Source organism: Tachypleus tridentatus, chromosome 8 (genome assembly GCF_004210375.1).
Source record: "Tachypleus tridentatus isolate NWPU-2018 chromosome 8, ASM421037v1, whole genome shotgun sequence".
NCBI classification, from domain to species: Eukaryota; Metazoa; Arthropoda; class Merostomata; order Xiphosura; family Limulidae; genus Tachypleus; species Tachypleus tridentatus.
In genome coordinates, this window is record NC_134832.1 from 129,312,890 (window position 1) to 129,327,978 (window position 15,089).

At 34.5% G+C, this 15,089-nt stretch overlaps 1 protein-coding gene across 6 annotated transcripts in view; it reads right to left on the minus strand.

Annotated features, from left to right (window-relative positions):
• LOC143223478 (macoilin-like) overlaps window positions 1-15,089 on the minus strand; it is a 73,415-nt gene that overhangs the window by 22,314 nt on the left and 36,012 nt on the right. For all 6 annotated transcript variants that reach the window (XM_076451511.1, XM_076451514.1, XM_076451510.1 and 3 more), the window contains exon 7: window positions 8,727-9,213. In XM_076451511.1, the coding sequence (XP_076307626.1) occupies window positions 8,727-9,213 (487 nt within the window). The remainder of the gene's footprint in view (window positions 1-8,726; window positions 9,214-15,089) is intronic.

Sequence of the window (15,089 nt, forward strand, 5' to 3'; positions counted from 1 at the left end):
AACTAATATACTTGCTATGATATATCAGTCCATAATCAAAACTATTAGTGTGATTCCACAAGGAAAAAATAATATGAAGCAAGTCTAACTGGGAAGTTAATGAAAGAGCTCCTTGGTATTTGACATAGTGAATGCACTGAAATCATTATTTTAAGTGTATGCCATTTAAGAGGTAACACCAACAGCAGAAACTGTTTTGACATACTTAAGTTAAACTTCATAAAGAAGATTACTGAATTACTGGAAAGAACAATGAGGAATGAGAAAACAAAAATAAACATCACTCTGTCATAAATCAATTTTGCATACATTAATCAACATTGAACCTGAAAAAAACATTAAGAAATATGGGTCAGAAGAATAATAAATCAAGGTGAAAGAAAAGGTAAAATAAAATTGAAGACTGAAGGTGAAACACTAAAAAGGAAAAAAGAAATACCACTTTACTGGCTCAACACATGAATACAAAGAACTGTAGACAAGGTGACCCATCTACACTAGGATAATCAATGGAACTCTAATAAAGTCACTCATCTGAATGGTAAATTAAAAACAAAGCAGTATCTGTCATTCAAAGTCTGCACCTAAATAAAGAATAAGATATCATGAAACAACCACAAATAATACATATCACACTTATCTGACTCAAGAAAAAGATTCATGATGTGCCATTATGCAATAGGCTTAACTTACATCACAGTTCAAGTTACATTAGTAAACACACTATAAAAAGTCAGGAAGGAAATAAAGTAGCTTCACAATTCACTGAGTGAGAGATGGAAAAACAGCACTGGGTGAGATCTGTAGAGTACATTCAGCTAACCTTGAATAACTGAGGACATTCTCTCGGAATCCACAAAAGACATATCCAAGGAAAGGAGAGAATGACCAAGGAAAAAATAAGCAATCTGAAACTAAAAATTCACCAATGGTAACTACTCACAAATAGCCTGGTTAGAAAAGAAAAACAGCAAAAACAGAAAAATTTAACAATGAAAAACAGAAGGAACAATCATCAGATACACGTATGGTGGAGTAAGAAATGAAAGAACACTACTAAAAGTCAAATGATGATCTTGGAAAATTATCATTGACATTCAAGACATATGCAATCTTGGGGTAACAAAGCTACTGAATGGCAAAGAAATACCTTTATAGAAGAATAATTATAGTGAACAGAATTATGAATATGAAGTCAGACAAACAATAATCATCTTAATTATAGAAGACAAGGTTTAGTGTAACAATCAAAATGTAAAAAAAGTAAATTCAACATCCAGAAGTAAGCATACGTGAAGGTATGTTTTGGAGTAAAAGCATGCTTTGTCTCTTCTGAAAACATCAATAAATGAGTAATTGTATTGTTACAAGGCACAACAGTCAACCAATCATATTATCCATAAGAACCTATTACAAAATATTAGTCAGTTTGAATACTAATTAACACAATGAATGTTATTTCCATTTCATACAAGTTTTACATACTATCATGGGAAGCTTGTTTCTCTGTTCTCTTGTATAATATGCAAGCTGTACATCCACATACAGTCCTTTCAATTTTATATAATACAAAAGAAGTACTAAGATAATTTCCAAACATCGTCTTTAGATGTTCCCACTTTTCAATTACAGGGGCATTCAATAGAGTGCATACTCCCATCATGCAGTGTTGATTATATTCAATCCTCAAAAATTTGAAAATGTGTCTGTATGTCTGTCATTACCAAAGGAGTCAGACCATTTTAAGTAGAATAATGAAGAATCATATTCTACATGTCCACCAAGTTTAATTAAAATCCAATAATTTTTGACTGAGTTACAGAGAAAAATTGTGAAAAGTCAGCCTCCATGTTAACAGATAGGGATTTTCATTGTTGTTCCCTTACTGTGGCCTTGACCCTCCAAAACTAATTATGTCTATGTTGGGTCATTGTCCAAATGTATACAACTTTCATCAAAATCCATACAGCACCTTTTGATAAAACATGTTGATAAACAGACACAAGGGTGAACACAGAATTCATAGCCACTAAGTATCTTTACTCAACATTTGATTCATAATATCATCCTTTGACTTTTAAAACAAGTTTATTTCAATGTGTCCTTGTATGTTGTTTTAATACACAGAAAAAAATCTAATTGCCACTACTAGTGAATTTATCTAATAGCTTACCATACAGGTGGCTTGAAAAACACTGTTTGACCCTAGTTACATAACAGATCCTGTCATATGAGATTACTGAAGCATACAGACATCATAAATTACAAATCACTTTATAACACTTAAAAAATTAGTCCTGGTGACAATCCTCTTGTTACAGACAAGATTTATAATAGAATTCAAAATTTAAGCTCTTCGATGTATTCACACCCCATCTGTGACAATGTCACAGCCTCCCCATTACTGAGACAAATGTATTCAGTCTGTTTCACAACCAACATGTGGGTTTTATTGTTGTCACTTGTACACTAAGTTTCAAGCATTTTGCAAAATATAAGAATAAGCTTTTTATATATCAGACTGTTTTAATTATAAAGCAATAATAACATAAGTGTGGATCTTACTACAAAGCAAAGATAGTAAGAAGGAAAAATAAAATTCATATATGGTACAAGTTATGTGTATAAATCACACAAGGTTATCTCTCCAAATATTAAATCATATGTATATTTTTTTGTTATGAGTCAAACATAAAATTATGCTGCATTATAGAACTTAAAACTGCTAATTTAAAGGCAAAAAAATATAAAAATCACAAACTCTTTCAGTTCAGAGAATTAAGCCTAATTCATGAAAAGACCATGCATTCCCCATTCAATAGATCTTGACCCAAACATCCATGGATCAACTTCTTTCCTAAAAATAAATCCATCTTAAATTTTCTATAATGATCAATATAAATAGATATACAATACAGCATGATTTGAGCAATTATAGGAAAATAATAAGTCACATTTTTCCAAGTCTTATAAAAAAAAATAAAAAGTATTATTGATCACTACTAAATACCTCTGCAAAAAGTGGCAGTTATTATAACAAGCATGACTCACATCCATATTGTAATCACAGAACATTTCATCAAACACTTTGCTTATCATCCTATTTGTCAAATGTGAAATACACAGATTGGAATAACATGGCACTGAATTTGACATCTTTAGCTAGGACTGACTAAAAGTTTCACAACTGAAGTTTAACATAATCAGACACTATTTTAAAAATAAAACAGGCTAGAAAAAATTCAGAAACCAATCATAGATGGTAGAACTAGTGCTAAAGTGCAATAAAAAAATATTTTCTTAGAGGGTATTTACTTATAGTCTATTATAGTTTGGGTTTCCTTTTAGTAAATTTCTCTTCAAACTTCATTAAATACCATTTAGTACAAGTAACTGAACGTTAATATACTATTCACAAAAATAAAATCTGAAATCCAATAAAAGATAAGTTATCTATAATTTTTTTTAATTTACACACCTGATTTTGCCATAACAATAAGACAAAATGGCCTGGGTGGGTGAGGGGTTAATATTGTGCAAGATACATTGTATGGTTTTTTTTCATCGAGAGTCATAACAACAGCATGACAGTAAAAAATGTGGCCTATTGTGACCTGAGTGTCACACAGACAACACACTAGTGCATCAATCCCAGATAAAAGAAAATGATGAGTTAAAAAATTGCAACCAATGTGTAGTCTAGTTAGGACAACTTCCTTTTACAATCATTACAGAAACAAGATAGGCAAAGAGGGTTTTATCTGGAGAAGCTTGTTATCACAATGCACAGTCCATGTCAACTGACTCAGAGCCAAGCCTTGAATACAGAACCATAGTCCATGTATGGAACAAGTACAGCAGTGATAGCTCCAGAGCAGACAGGCTTAGCTGAGGTGTTAGCAAGATTGTTCCCATGAATATCAACGTGGCCTGGTATCCAGAAAAGCCGGATAAAAGTAGATATTAATGAGAGATGGGCCAGTCGGTTTTGAATATCGGCAAGAACAGGGTGTGAACTAACATGAAGCTATTCCAGGGCCAGCAGTGTGTCAAGCAAGTCAGTATAAATAGTACCTCCACATAGCATCATAAGCCTTTTCAAGGTCAAAGAATACTAGCACAAGATGTTGTCACTCGAGAAAGGCTTCTCCGATCAATGTTTCAAGTCAATTCAGGTGGTCCACAGTTGAGCAGTGCTGTCATTATAACCCACACTGGGTGGACAAGAGGAGAAAGTTTGATTCAAGAAACTAACCAAGAGAAGCATTAACCATCCTCTCTAAGGTCTTACAGAAACAGTTCATCAAAGCCACATGCTTACAGAGAGGCAGGACAATAGCCTGGTGCCATGTATCAGAAAAAACATTCTTCTGCCAGATCTGGTTAAAAACAACCAGAAGAAGAGCAAGAGAAGCAAGAGAGAAATGGTCTGACCAATGTACTGCCAGACTGATGAGGAGCCAACTTGAGTTCCACCAGTGTGAAGGGGTAATTATAGTCATTGAGATGATCAGACTGAAAGGAAAGAGGCAATCACTCTTCCCAAGTCTTGATGGCTAAGAAGGTGGAGGATGAAGCAGAAGCTCTAGATACCTGGCAAAAGCTTTCACCAAGAACAGTGGTGATGCTCTGGGCATCAGCAACTTCCTGATCTTCCAAACCTTGTCCCATATGATTTTGAAACTGATGGTAGAAGAGATGCTCATTGTAAATTTAATTCAAGATTCCTTCTTGCTTTGATGTCTTACCTGCCAAGCACATGCACAGGCCTGCTAAAAAGTGATGAGGTTCGAAAGTGTGGGATACTGTTTTCGATCCTTCTGTGCCATGTGGCAGGCAGGATTCCACCACAGACAAGGATACCATGGAAAATGTGACAAGAGTTTAGGAATATATTGAGCAGCTGCCTGGATAATACAATCAGTCACTGCTGCCATGCAGTTGTCTACTGATGGCTTACAGACGACAGCAGGATCAAGTTCCAACAGAGATGTAATAGAGGGCCAGTTTGGCTTGGACCATCTTCCACCAGAGCATGCAGATCGGGTGGCACTGACCACTGCCAGTCTCTCTCAAAAAGATAGCAAAATGGTCATTACTAAATGGGTTACTGTCAACCATCCATGAAAAGTGGGAAAATAGTGAAAAGGACCAGACCAAGAGATTAATAGCACTAAAAGACTGACTAGATGCATTAAAATAAGTATAAACACCAATATTGAAGAGAGAAAGGTCGTGATTCAAGAGCATATGCTCTACAGAGCAACGTCTCCCATCAATATCAGCACCTTCCCAAAAGAGATTATGTCCATTAAAATCCCCTAGGATTAGAAAGGGAAATAGTAATTGTTCAACAAAAGCATCAAGATCTCTCCAGGTCACAGGTAGAGAGAACAAACAGTGATGGTATAACCCAAGAAAACACAGATAGCTATTGCCTCCAAGGTTATGTGGAGTGGCAAAGACAGGGTGGGCATACGTTGATTGACCAGCAGTGCCATCCCTCCATGAACTCGTCCATCACACAACCTGTTATTTCTGTACCAAAAAAAAACTGTGAAAGGTGACTGTATAAGCAGGTTTCAAAATGTTTCCTGAAGAGAAAGATACAAAGGATGATAAGAATCAATCAGTGATTTGATGTCATCCAGATGAGAATGTAAACCTCAACAGTTCCACTGTATCAAAGTGGCCATTTTTACTTAGGTATCGGTGAACTGGGTGGAGAGCCCTCTTGTTTTTGACCAGGCTTCTTTTCTTTATTTACTTAATTCCAAGGAGGTCTATTGACCTCCATGGATCCCTACATGAGTCAGTTGGGCAGGTCTCTGTCATTTGAAAAAGATTCCAGCGACTGAGGACGTGAATGAATGATTGTTCTGCATCTCAGAGCTAAAGAAGATGGACCAGAGGAAATGTTTAAACCCAGAAGCAAAGGAAGTGGATCTGGGGATCTGCTGGAAGGAATGGTAGAGACAGAGATGGGTGCTGCTATTGATTCATCAACTTTCTTAATCAAGGAGGTCAAAAGACTTTTCACATAGTTTGAAAATGATTCTTTCAGAAGCACAGTGATTCTTCTGCAGTCCCACTGTAGCAGTGGAACGAAGTGCAGCAGCCTACATCCAAGATGGAGTGGTAGACAGTAACTTTCTTGCCTCAGGGTAAGAAATATTGTGAACAATTTTAAATGCTGTACCCTTTTATCTTCTACCCACCTAGGGCATGAACAGAAGTAAGATGGGTGAGAGCCACTACAAGTAATACAATGAGGGTCTATTTCATACTTGTAGGCATAATGTCTTTGTCACCACAACAAGCACACATTAAGGAACCATGACATGATGTCTCAAGTAACCAAACCACTGACACTGGAAACATCTGAGAGAGTTTGGAATATGTGGTTATACTACCTTGCAATTTAGATAACCTGCCTTGATAGTGGTAGGTGGACGTGCTGATGTAAATGTCACAATTAGGATAATGGTCAGCATCATAATTCCATCTTTGCAAGTTGAGATATGCCTCACTATAGAAACTCCTTGGGTTGAGAAACCAGCAAGGATCTCTGACTCTGGGACGTTCTTCAAATCCCTTTCAACAATAACTCCTTGTGACAAATTCAAAGTAGTATGGGAAGTAGCCTTAATGGGTATATCCCCAATGGCCTTTGAATGCAAAAGGAGTTCACTGTGTTAAGAGTGGATGGTTCCACCAATGTCACTAGGAAAGCCAGCAAGTCCCTTTAGTCCCTTCTGAATAAAATAGGGAGACATTTGCCCTAAATATTTGTCTGATACAAAATGTATTAGAAAGTGAAGTACAGGTGTTAAAGTTAAAGATTGGTATTTAGAATTTTCAAGATGTGGTCTTTTACCAGTTGTCTGTTTTTTCACTATTTTATTTAGATTTTGATCAGGGAGATCCATAATAAGAAAAGAATATTTTAGTGCCCACTGACCCCATCCACCACGTAGCCCTACAAGGGAACACACTACAATGCCAAACCAGGTCACTACAGCACCTCCAGGATTTCTTAGCACTATACCAGAACACCAGCATCAAAAATAACGTCCACAACATCTGTTGAAAACATCCAACACTGGTACTTGGGTGACCCTAGCCCAAATGGATGATCCAAATGACCCTTGGGGAAGGGGGCATCCCCAGGCCATCCATCTAAGGAATTCAAGACCAAAGTGGTGTGTTAGGGTTGGACCCCTCCAACCAACAAGGTTCTCACCTCTCTTTCACAGGTCGCCATGCATGGCAAACATGTGGGTGGACATTTAGGTTCCATAGGAGGTAAACTAAAAGAACAGAACCTTTTCTGAGAGGTCCCCTTGTCATGTACAGGAATCCACATTGAGAGGTTTCTCACAATAGATTAAATTCTAGATTTAAAGAAAAAATTGCTTTATAAAAATAAGTACTTAAAACTTGTATACTATTAAAATATGGATTATTAGCTACATTTTTATGCTGTATTTATTGGTATATAATGAAAAGAGAAAAGTTTAACTTTTGAATGTAAATCTTTAAAATCCTGTTACATGCACAGATGAGAGAGTTAACATTCATTCTGAGCTGAGCTAGACAAAATGAACATGGAAATCAGAATGACTGGATTACATGGTGTACTTGAAGAATAAATATTTACTAACAAATAAAAATGTTACTGCTTCAGTTAAGTAGATGTCGAATGAATTTATTGATTCATGCCACTAGCACTAGAATTAGTATAATAAAATTCAAGAAAGATAAAGCAAAAACAAGAAGGCTATCTTGCTAGTTCTTCTAACTGATAAGTAAAATTACATAATGATAAATAAATGATGTTAAATTAATTATGGGTTATTAATCCTAACTGTAATTATGGTTTGTAACTTAATTAAATAGGATTGCTAAAAATTAACTTCTCAATTAATTTCATTCACACAATAAAATAGTATTCATGCAATCTGATAACAGTTCAGTCGTTATTATGCCTGTATTATCCAATGAGCCCTGGTGGTGACCAAAAGACCTTGCAATCACCAGTAAAGCAGTTATAGTTTGGTTGGCATATTGTTACACATTCTGTTTCAGTTTCACTCACAAGTCGTTGGAATTTATTAGTTCCCTTAATGGCAAATAATGCTAAAACAGACACTCTTTAAAAAACAAAATTAAACTCAGATTTTACACTTTTGGTAACCAATCAATGCAGATATGTGTACATATAACCAACCCCTTCACTTTCACACCACTAAAAAAAAAACGAAAAAAGTATCTAAACAGGTTTTTTTCCTGGACAAAGACTGGGATGCTAAAATTTTAAAACTTTCTCAAACTCCACATGGCCCTAGAATCAAGAAAAGGAAAGAGTGGTGAAAAATTTTACAGACCTGTTCTAGAGATGCATAATGTTAAGAAAAAACATTTACCATTTTTAATTCTGAAGAAAGTAATAGGAGTGCATATCCTATACAAAATGATGTAAACTATGTAAAGAAAGACTAGTTTTATTTAGTCAATTTTTTTTATTTTAGCAAAGAAACTGTTACTTCATTTGCCACACACACATATTGCTTAACTAATAAATACCACTGAAACCTGTAAAATGAAAGATAATATAAAGTACAACCTCTTTACAAAAATTATATGATCAAAAAAAGTACCTTTCATCACACTAAATTCAACTCTAGTTCACAAATGTTGCTTTTTCAAGATAAAATGTAACATACCTTACTGTATGCTCATCCTTGGCAATATTTAAAATATTTGATGTCAATTCTCTATTGGTGATGTTTTTCTTTCTTCCATTACCTGAAGAGGAAATATTTATGTTGCTCACAGAGCTTTGCACCACCCACTTAGAGTTTCGAGAGGCTATTGTCAGACTACTGGTTTTTGATATCTTATCTTGCTCACAACTTTCATCGTTTTCATCAAAATGATTTACATTATTCACTCTTTTGGACAGATGAGTTTCCATGTACTGGTACTCATGCTTTTCAATAACACTGGGATTATTATTGTGTTTTTTTACATCATGTGGATCTAACTCCGAGTATCTGTTGATGGCACTAGAATTGTGGCAATGAATACTCCCAACACCAATGACTCCTTTGCCAGGAGGGGTTCCATTTATATTAGAATTTTTTCCATTAGTCTGACTGAGACTACAGTGTCCAACACCATTTGAGATTACCTCCTCATCATTTTTAGAACCTAGAAGATGAAACCAAACTAGTATGTTTCTCACAACAAAAAAGTGCCAAAAGTGAACAAGTTGTTCCACAGAAAAAGTAAATTTTGGTGAAAATAAATTTTGTTAACAATCGTTTTTGAAGAAAAACTAAGAATAATGATGGTTTATAAAATTTTTAATAAACTTTCATTCTTAAAAGTAAACCTTTCAATCAATACAAAAATATATATATGATATCTGTGATAAAAATTTAAACTAAATGCAAAAATTATAGGCATGTGCAAATAATTTTTGTTATTAAATCTATAATACACACGATAAACTGTAATTCTACTATAAAAATATCTGAAACTAAGATTCAGTGTGTATAGTTTAAAACATTCAGTAAAACAAATTTAACAATTAAAATCTGAATAAACCATCACAAAAAGAAATAAATACCTATTGAATATTTCTTTACCTCACTTTTAAAACAATGTTCCTGAAAATGTATGCTACTCATTTTACCTATTACCAAAAAGCAAACAATAGTTTTGTTAAATAGTCTTTCCTTTCATTAAAAAATAAAAAATACACTAAGAAACACAATCAACCCGAGCAGAGTAATCAAGCGACTGAGCCCCAAATAGTGACTGAAAAGAATTATTGAACATCCTTTTCTCAACTCAAATAACCCACATACATGGGGTCAGTCCACTAGACCAAGCCTGTATTGAAGAATTAATGTGTTTATGATAATTACTTTTTTTCCTTTATGAAATTTAAAAAACATTTAGTAAATGTTGCATATATGTTGTACATAAAAATACAAAACTTTTAATGAAGTATTTCTATGAAAGATTCATTTATGAATTTACTGTAGTCAATCTGATACACAGACTTTACTTTTTTGAGTACAAGGTGATTTTCATGGTAAAAATAAAAATATTTTCTCTGCATCTTAGATTTTACATTTTCTTTAGATTATGTCTAACTTCTCCCAATTAAATATTGAAATTCGTTTTTCAGTAAGGCTTTATATTTTATCTGTTATTTCCCCAACTTTAGTGCTGTATGAGCTCAGTCAGTTTGAAGGACCTTTTAACTACCACAAACAAAATATGAAATAAATCTAAACAGTCCATTTTTATTTCTAGAATGACTGCAGATTGTAACACACAATTACAGCTATTCATCAAAAAATCTCAGTCCTCTGTCCTTATCACAACTGCTGTCATCTAATTTTATTAGCTTATTGCTCTTTGAACTGCATGTAAACCTGCATAAAAAACAAATATCAACCAATGAGAATGAAGTTAAACTTTAATACCTGTTAAACAACTGAAAAGATGACATTGTTTGTTTTTGTTTTCAATTTTGCAGAAAGCAATGTGAGGGAAATCAGCACCAGCTGTCCTTAATTTAGCAGTATAAGATTAGAGGGAATGCAGCTAATCATCACCACACACTGTAAAGAGTGATTTCATATTCAAAAGTAAAAAAGAAAGAGAGGCTACACAACTGGAATGTTGTATATTTCACTTTCTTAATTTTCAGCATGAAACTAAACTCTCATACACAGAAATAGCTTTGTCTTTAAACAGTGTTGTACAAACAAGGAAAACTTCTCACTCCAGATATGAGAAACCTAATACATCTTAATTCTGAGAAGTAGCTGCTGGATGTTCCAGAGCACTGCACCTTATTGTTCAATAACAGTAATCTGAGATGTTTAAGCTACAAAATACTGATTGTTTTGTCTTATCCTACAAATGGAATGAGTTGAGAGGAGATGCTAATCAGATGTTCTTGAACCTGTTCAATTAATATTCCATCTCTCCCAACTTACCTAATTATATCTCAGTTGTATTTATTGCTTTAACTTTGTGCATTCGTTATTTTTGCTGTTAGCTAAAAAAGAAATTTGGTTAATTCAGTCAAAATTTGGCATTTGCACATCATAAATGCAATATTTAAAAACCTAATCTCATTAGAAACATTAAAAAACTCTGACAGCAATACCCTGTTATAATCATGGTGAAAACATGACTTAGCTATGTTAAACTGGAATAGTGATTATTGGTTGAATGGTGGACTTATCAAGAGGTTGCTTTTCATACTTGTCTGCTTGTTAAGTTTCAAGTCTTTGGCACTAATTTTTGTTTACTAGTTTGTAAAAAACATGGATAAGTCAGCATTACATATTGGAAAAAAATATTCCCATTTCTTTGAGTGACAGCTCAAAAGTAGAGAAATATAAATGGTTAAATAATGTAAATAATGCAAACAATAAATAAGGCACTTCTCCAGTTTTTGTTTCTACTGCCTTCTGTTGGTAGACTGAATGATAAACCAGAATCTAAAGTGTGTAAGTGTTAGGAGAATTATTTAAAATCTGATTTCACTTACACAGTTGCCAATAAGGAGAATCAGTTACAATGTGTTATTTGTTTACAGATTTCAGATAACAGCATGAAGCCAAATAAACATAAAAGTTATTTGGAAACCAAACACATTGTAAGCATGTGGGAAAACCATCAAGTTCTTAAAGTGACACAAACAAATAACTGAAAGAACAAGGCAGCTTGCATGAAAAGCAAGTCAGTGTTTCACTAATGGCTCAAAGCTTTTATTTGATTAGGTTGATTGGTTAATTTAGTGTTTTATAGCACAGAGCAGCTAGGCTATCTGCACCAAATGTTCAGTAAAAAGGTAAAAATAAAGTAAATGTAGTAAAATTCATAAAAGGAAATGAAGGTAAAACAAAACAGCATTGAAAAACATAACATAAAACCAATGTTGACATCTAGTCTACAATGTTACGAGAGAAACCAGAGTAAGAAAAGCTGTAAAAGACTTTCTGTAGCACAATGGTAATTATCATAACCCACCAGGAAGACTAACAGGTAAGTACGAGTACCACCATCACTCACCTGAAGTTGGCCTTTCCAGTCCTGGTTCCGGGTTATATGTCATTACAACCATTATCAAAAGGTAAAGTAATAAAAGTTTTAAAAGACATGCAGCAAAATTGCAATAATAACTCGCCAAGATAACTAACGGATAGTTCAAACAGCAGCGTTAATCACCTGAAGTTGGCCTTTCCAGTCCTGGTTTCGAGTTATTTAATGTTATGGCCATTTTCCAATTTCAAATCGAACTAGAGAGATTGTGACTCTTAAAAGCAAACCACAATTAAAAAGGTGTAATGAATAAATAAACACTTAATTGGCATTAAAAAGATTAATGGGCATTAAAAAACTAAAAACTTTATCAAGGTGGACAGTGTCACCGTCACCAATAACAATGTTTAATGTTATGGACAAACCTTGGGACGGAACATGTTTAAAATAGTGCCATCATTGAGAGTCGTAACGACGGCAAGAAAGTAAAATGTGGCTTACAGTGATCTGAATGTTACACAAACTACACACTGGTGCATCAGTTCCAGATAAAAGAAAACAATGAGTTAAAAAACTGTGACCAATGCGTAGTCTAGTTAGAACAACTTCCTCCTTCCGAACCTTACAGAGCTACATGGCCAAAGTCCAATATAGGGTTTTATTTGAAAAAGCTTGTTGTCACGTTGTTCACTCCAAGTCGACTGCCAGCTGGCATGGAGCCGAGCCTTGAATACAGGACCATAGTTCATGTATGGAATAGGCACAGTGGTGATAGTGCCAGAGCAGATAGATTTAGCTGCCGTGTCTGCAAGCTCATTCCTGCGAATACCAACATGGCCTGGTATCCAGAAAAACTGGATAGAAGTAGATGTTAATGAAAAATGGGCCAGTCAGTTTTGAATATCAGTGAGAACAGGATGTGAACAAACGTGAAGCAATTCCAGGGCCAGTAGAGAACTAAGCAAGTCAGTATAAATAGTGCAGTTGAAGTACTGCTCAGCTTCAATATGATCCAGGGCAAGAGAAATGGCATACAGTTCAGCAATGAACACAGAACCTGTAGAGGGGATTATGTGTGCAACCACCAAACTGCAACAAACCATGGCAGAGCCCACAGAGCCACCTGATTTGGAACCATCCATATAAATTGGATTGGAAAGATTGTTCAAAAGATGTTCAGTAAATAAAAGACGGTACTTCCAATCGGGAGTATATGCCTTTCTCAGATGACTTAAAGAAAGGTCACTTTTGGGGACTGTAATAAGCCATGGTGGGATGGGCTGACCAGTGGATTCTGCAATGTTATCCAAGTACAAACCCAACCTGAAATTCTCTTTACCCTACCACTACTATCAGTACACTGCTTGAATGAATTAAGACTTATCAACTATTACACCAAGATCCCTTTCCTTCATACTACTATTAATATCATTCCCATTTAAATTATATTTATAATACACAATACAATAACTCACATGCATTATCTTGTATTTAGTATAATTAAAATTTGTCTACCATTTACTTGCTCAACAATCATTGAGTCATATAAATCATTTTGTAAATCACCAGCATCCTCTTCACAGCATGACCTTGATATCATTTGCAAGTTTTAAGTAATTTGTTGACTATTCCCTCATGTATCTCACTGATGTAAATCAAAATGGAGCAAAGGTCCTAAGACTGAGCCCTAAGGTACCCCACTTGTGACATTAATCCAGTTTGACTGAATTCCACTTGTAACAACCCTCTGCTTTCTTCCATCCATCCATTCTTCTATTCATTTTGTTATCTTAATCTATGGAGACAATATTTTTATATAAGCCTTTCATGTGGCATCCTGCCAAATGCTTTCTGAAACTTCAGATGTATCAAATCTTCGTTTGTTTTTGAATTTCACACAAAACTAAATGAGGGCTGTCTGTGCTAGCCATCCCCAATTTAGCAGTGTAAGACTAGACAGAAGGCAGCTAGTTATCACCACCCACCATCAACTCTTGAGCTACTCTTGAACACCCCCACAGCTGAGAGGGTGAGAACACTTGATGTAACAGGGATTCAACCCTTTGCCCTCAGATTATGAATCGAGTGCCTTAACCACCTGGCCATGCCGGGCCTATATCAAATCTATGCTCTTACAATTATCTGCATAAGCAGCAACATTTTCAAACTTTGATTAAAAAAACCTTGCAAAGCATATTTTAATAGACTTTCCAAAACTTTTTGCACAACTGATGTCGAACTAATGGGTCCATAATTACTGGGATAATTTTTATCATCTCCCTTCATAAAGGAGTTACATTACCTAACTTCCAATCCTCTGATAACTACCCACTTTGCAAGGACTGACAAAAATTATCAGTGTCTCATATATCCAATCTTTAACATCCCACCAAACCCTTGATGAAATATCAACTCACCAGGAGCCTTATCATTTTTTAAACTTCCTAATTTTTTCTTTACCATCTCAGAATTAACACAATCATCTTGTTTGATCTCATTTCCATTTGTCAACTGTTCAAGATGGAATATAGCTTGAATATTTGTTAGTAAAAACCAAAAAAAGCAAAATTTAATAACCCAGCCATCTTATAATCATCAGATACTAGCCATTCTAACACTTTATTTACCCTTAGTGTATTTAAAGAAATCCTTACTGTTAATTTCCACATTTTCAGCCAACCTCTTCTCATGCATCTTTTATGATGTCCTGGTTTCTGTTTCACCAATGTGCTTAATCTTGTATAATTTTAAAAATCTCCTGTTATAACCAGTCAATTTAAACTCATTAAATTTATAATATTTTTCTTTAGTTTTATCTTTTAAACTCAATGAGGCAACTTGAATTTTTATTAACAGCTACACTTTTCTTTCTATAAGGAATATGTTTACCATGAATCTCTAAAAATTTATCCTTAGAAATATTTCACATCTAATCAGTGTCTTCAAATAACTCAGCTGCCCAATTCACAACAGATAATTCTTCTTACATCCCTTCAAAATATGTAACTAAATTC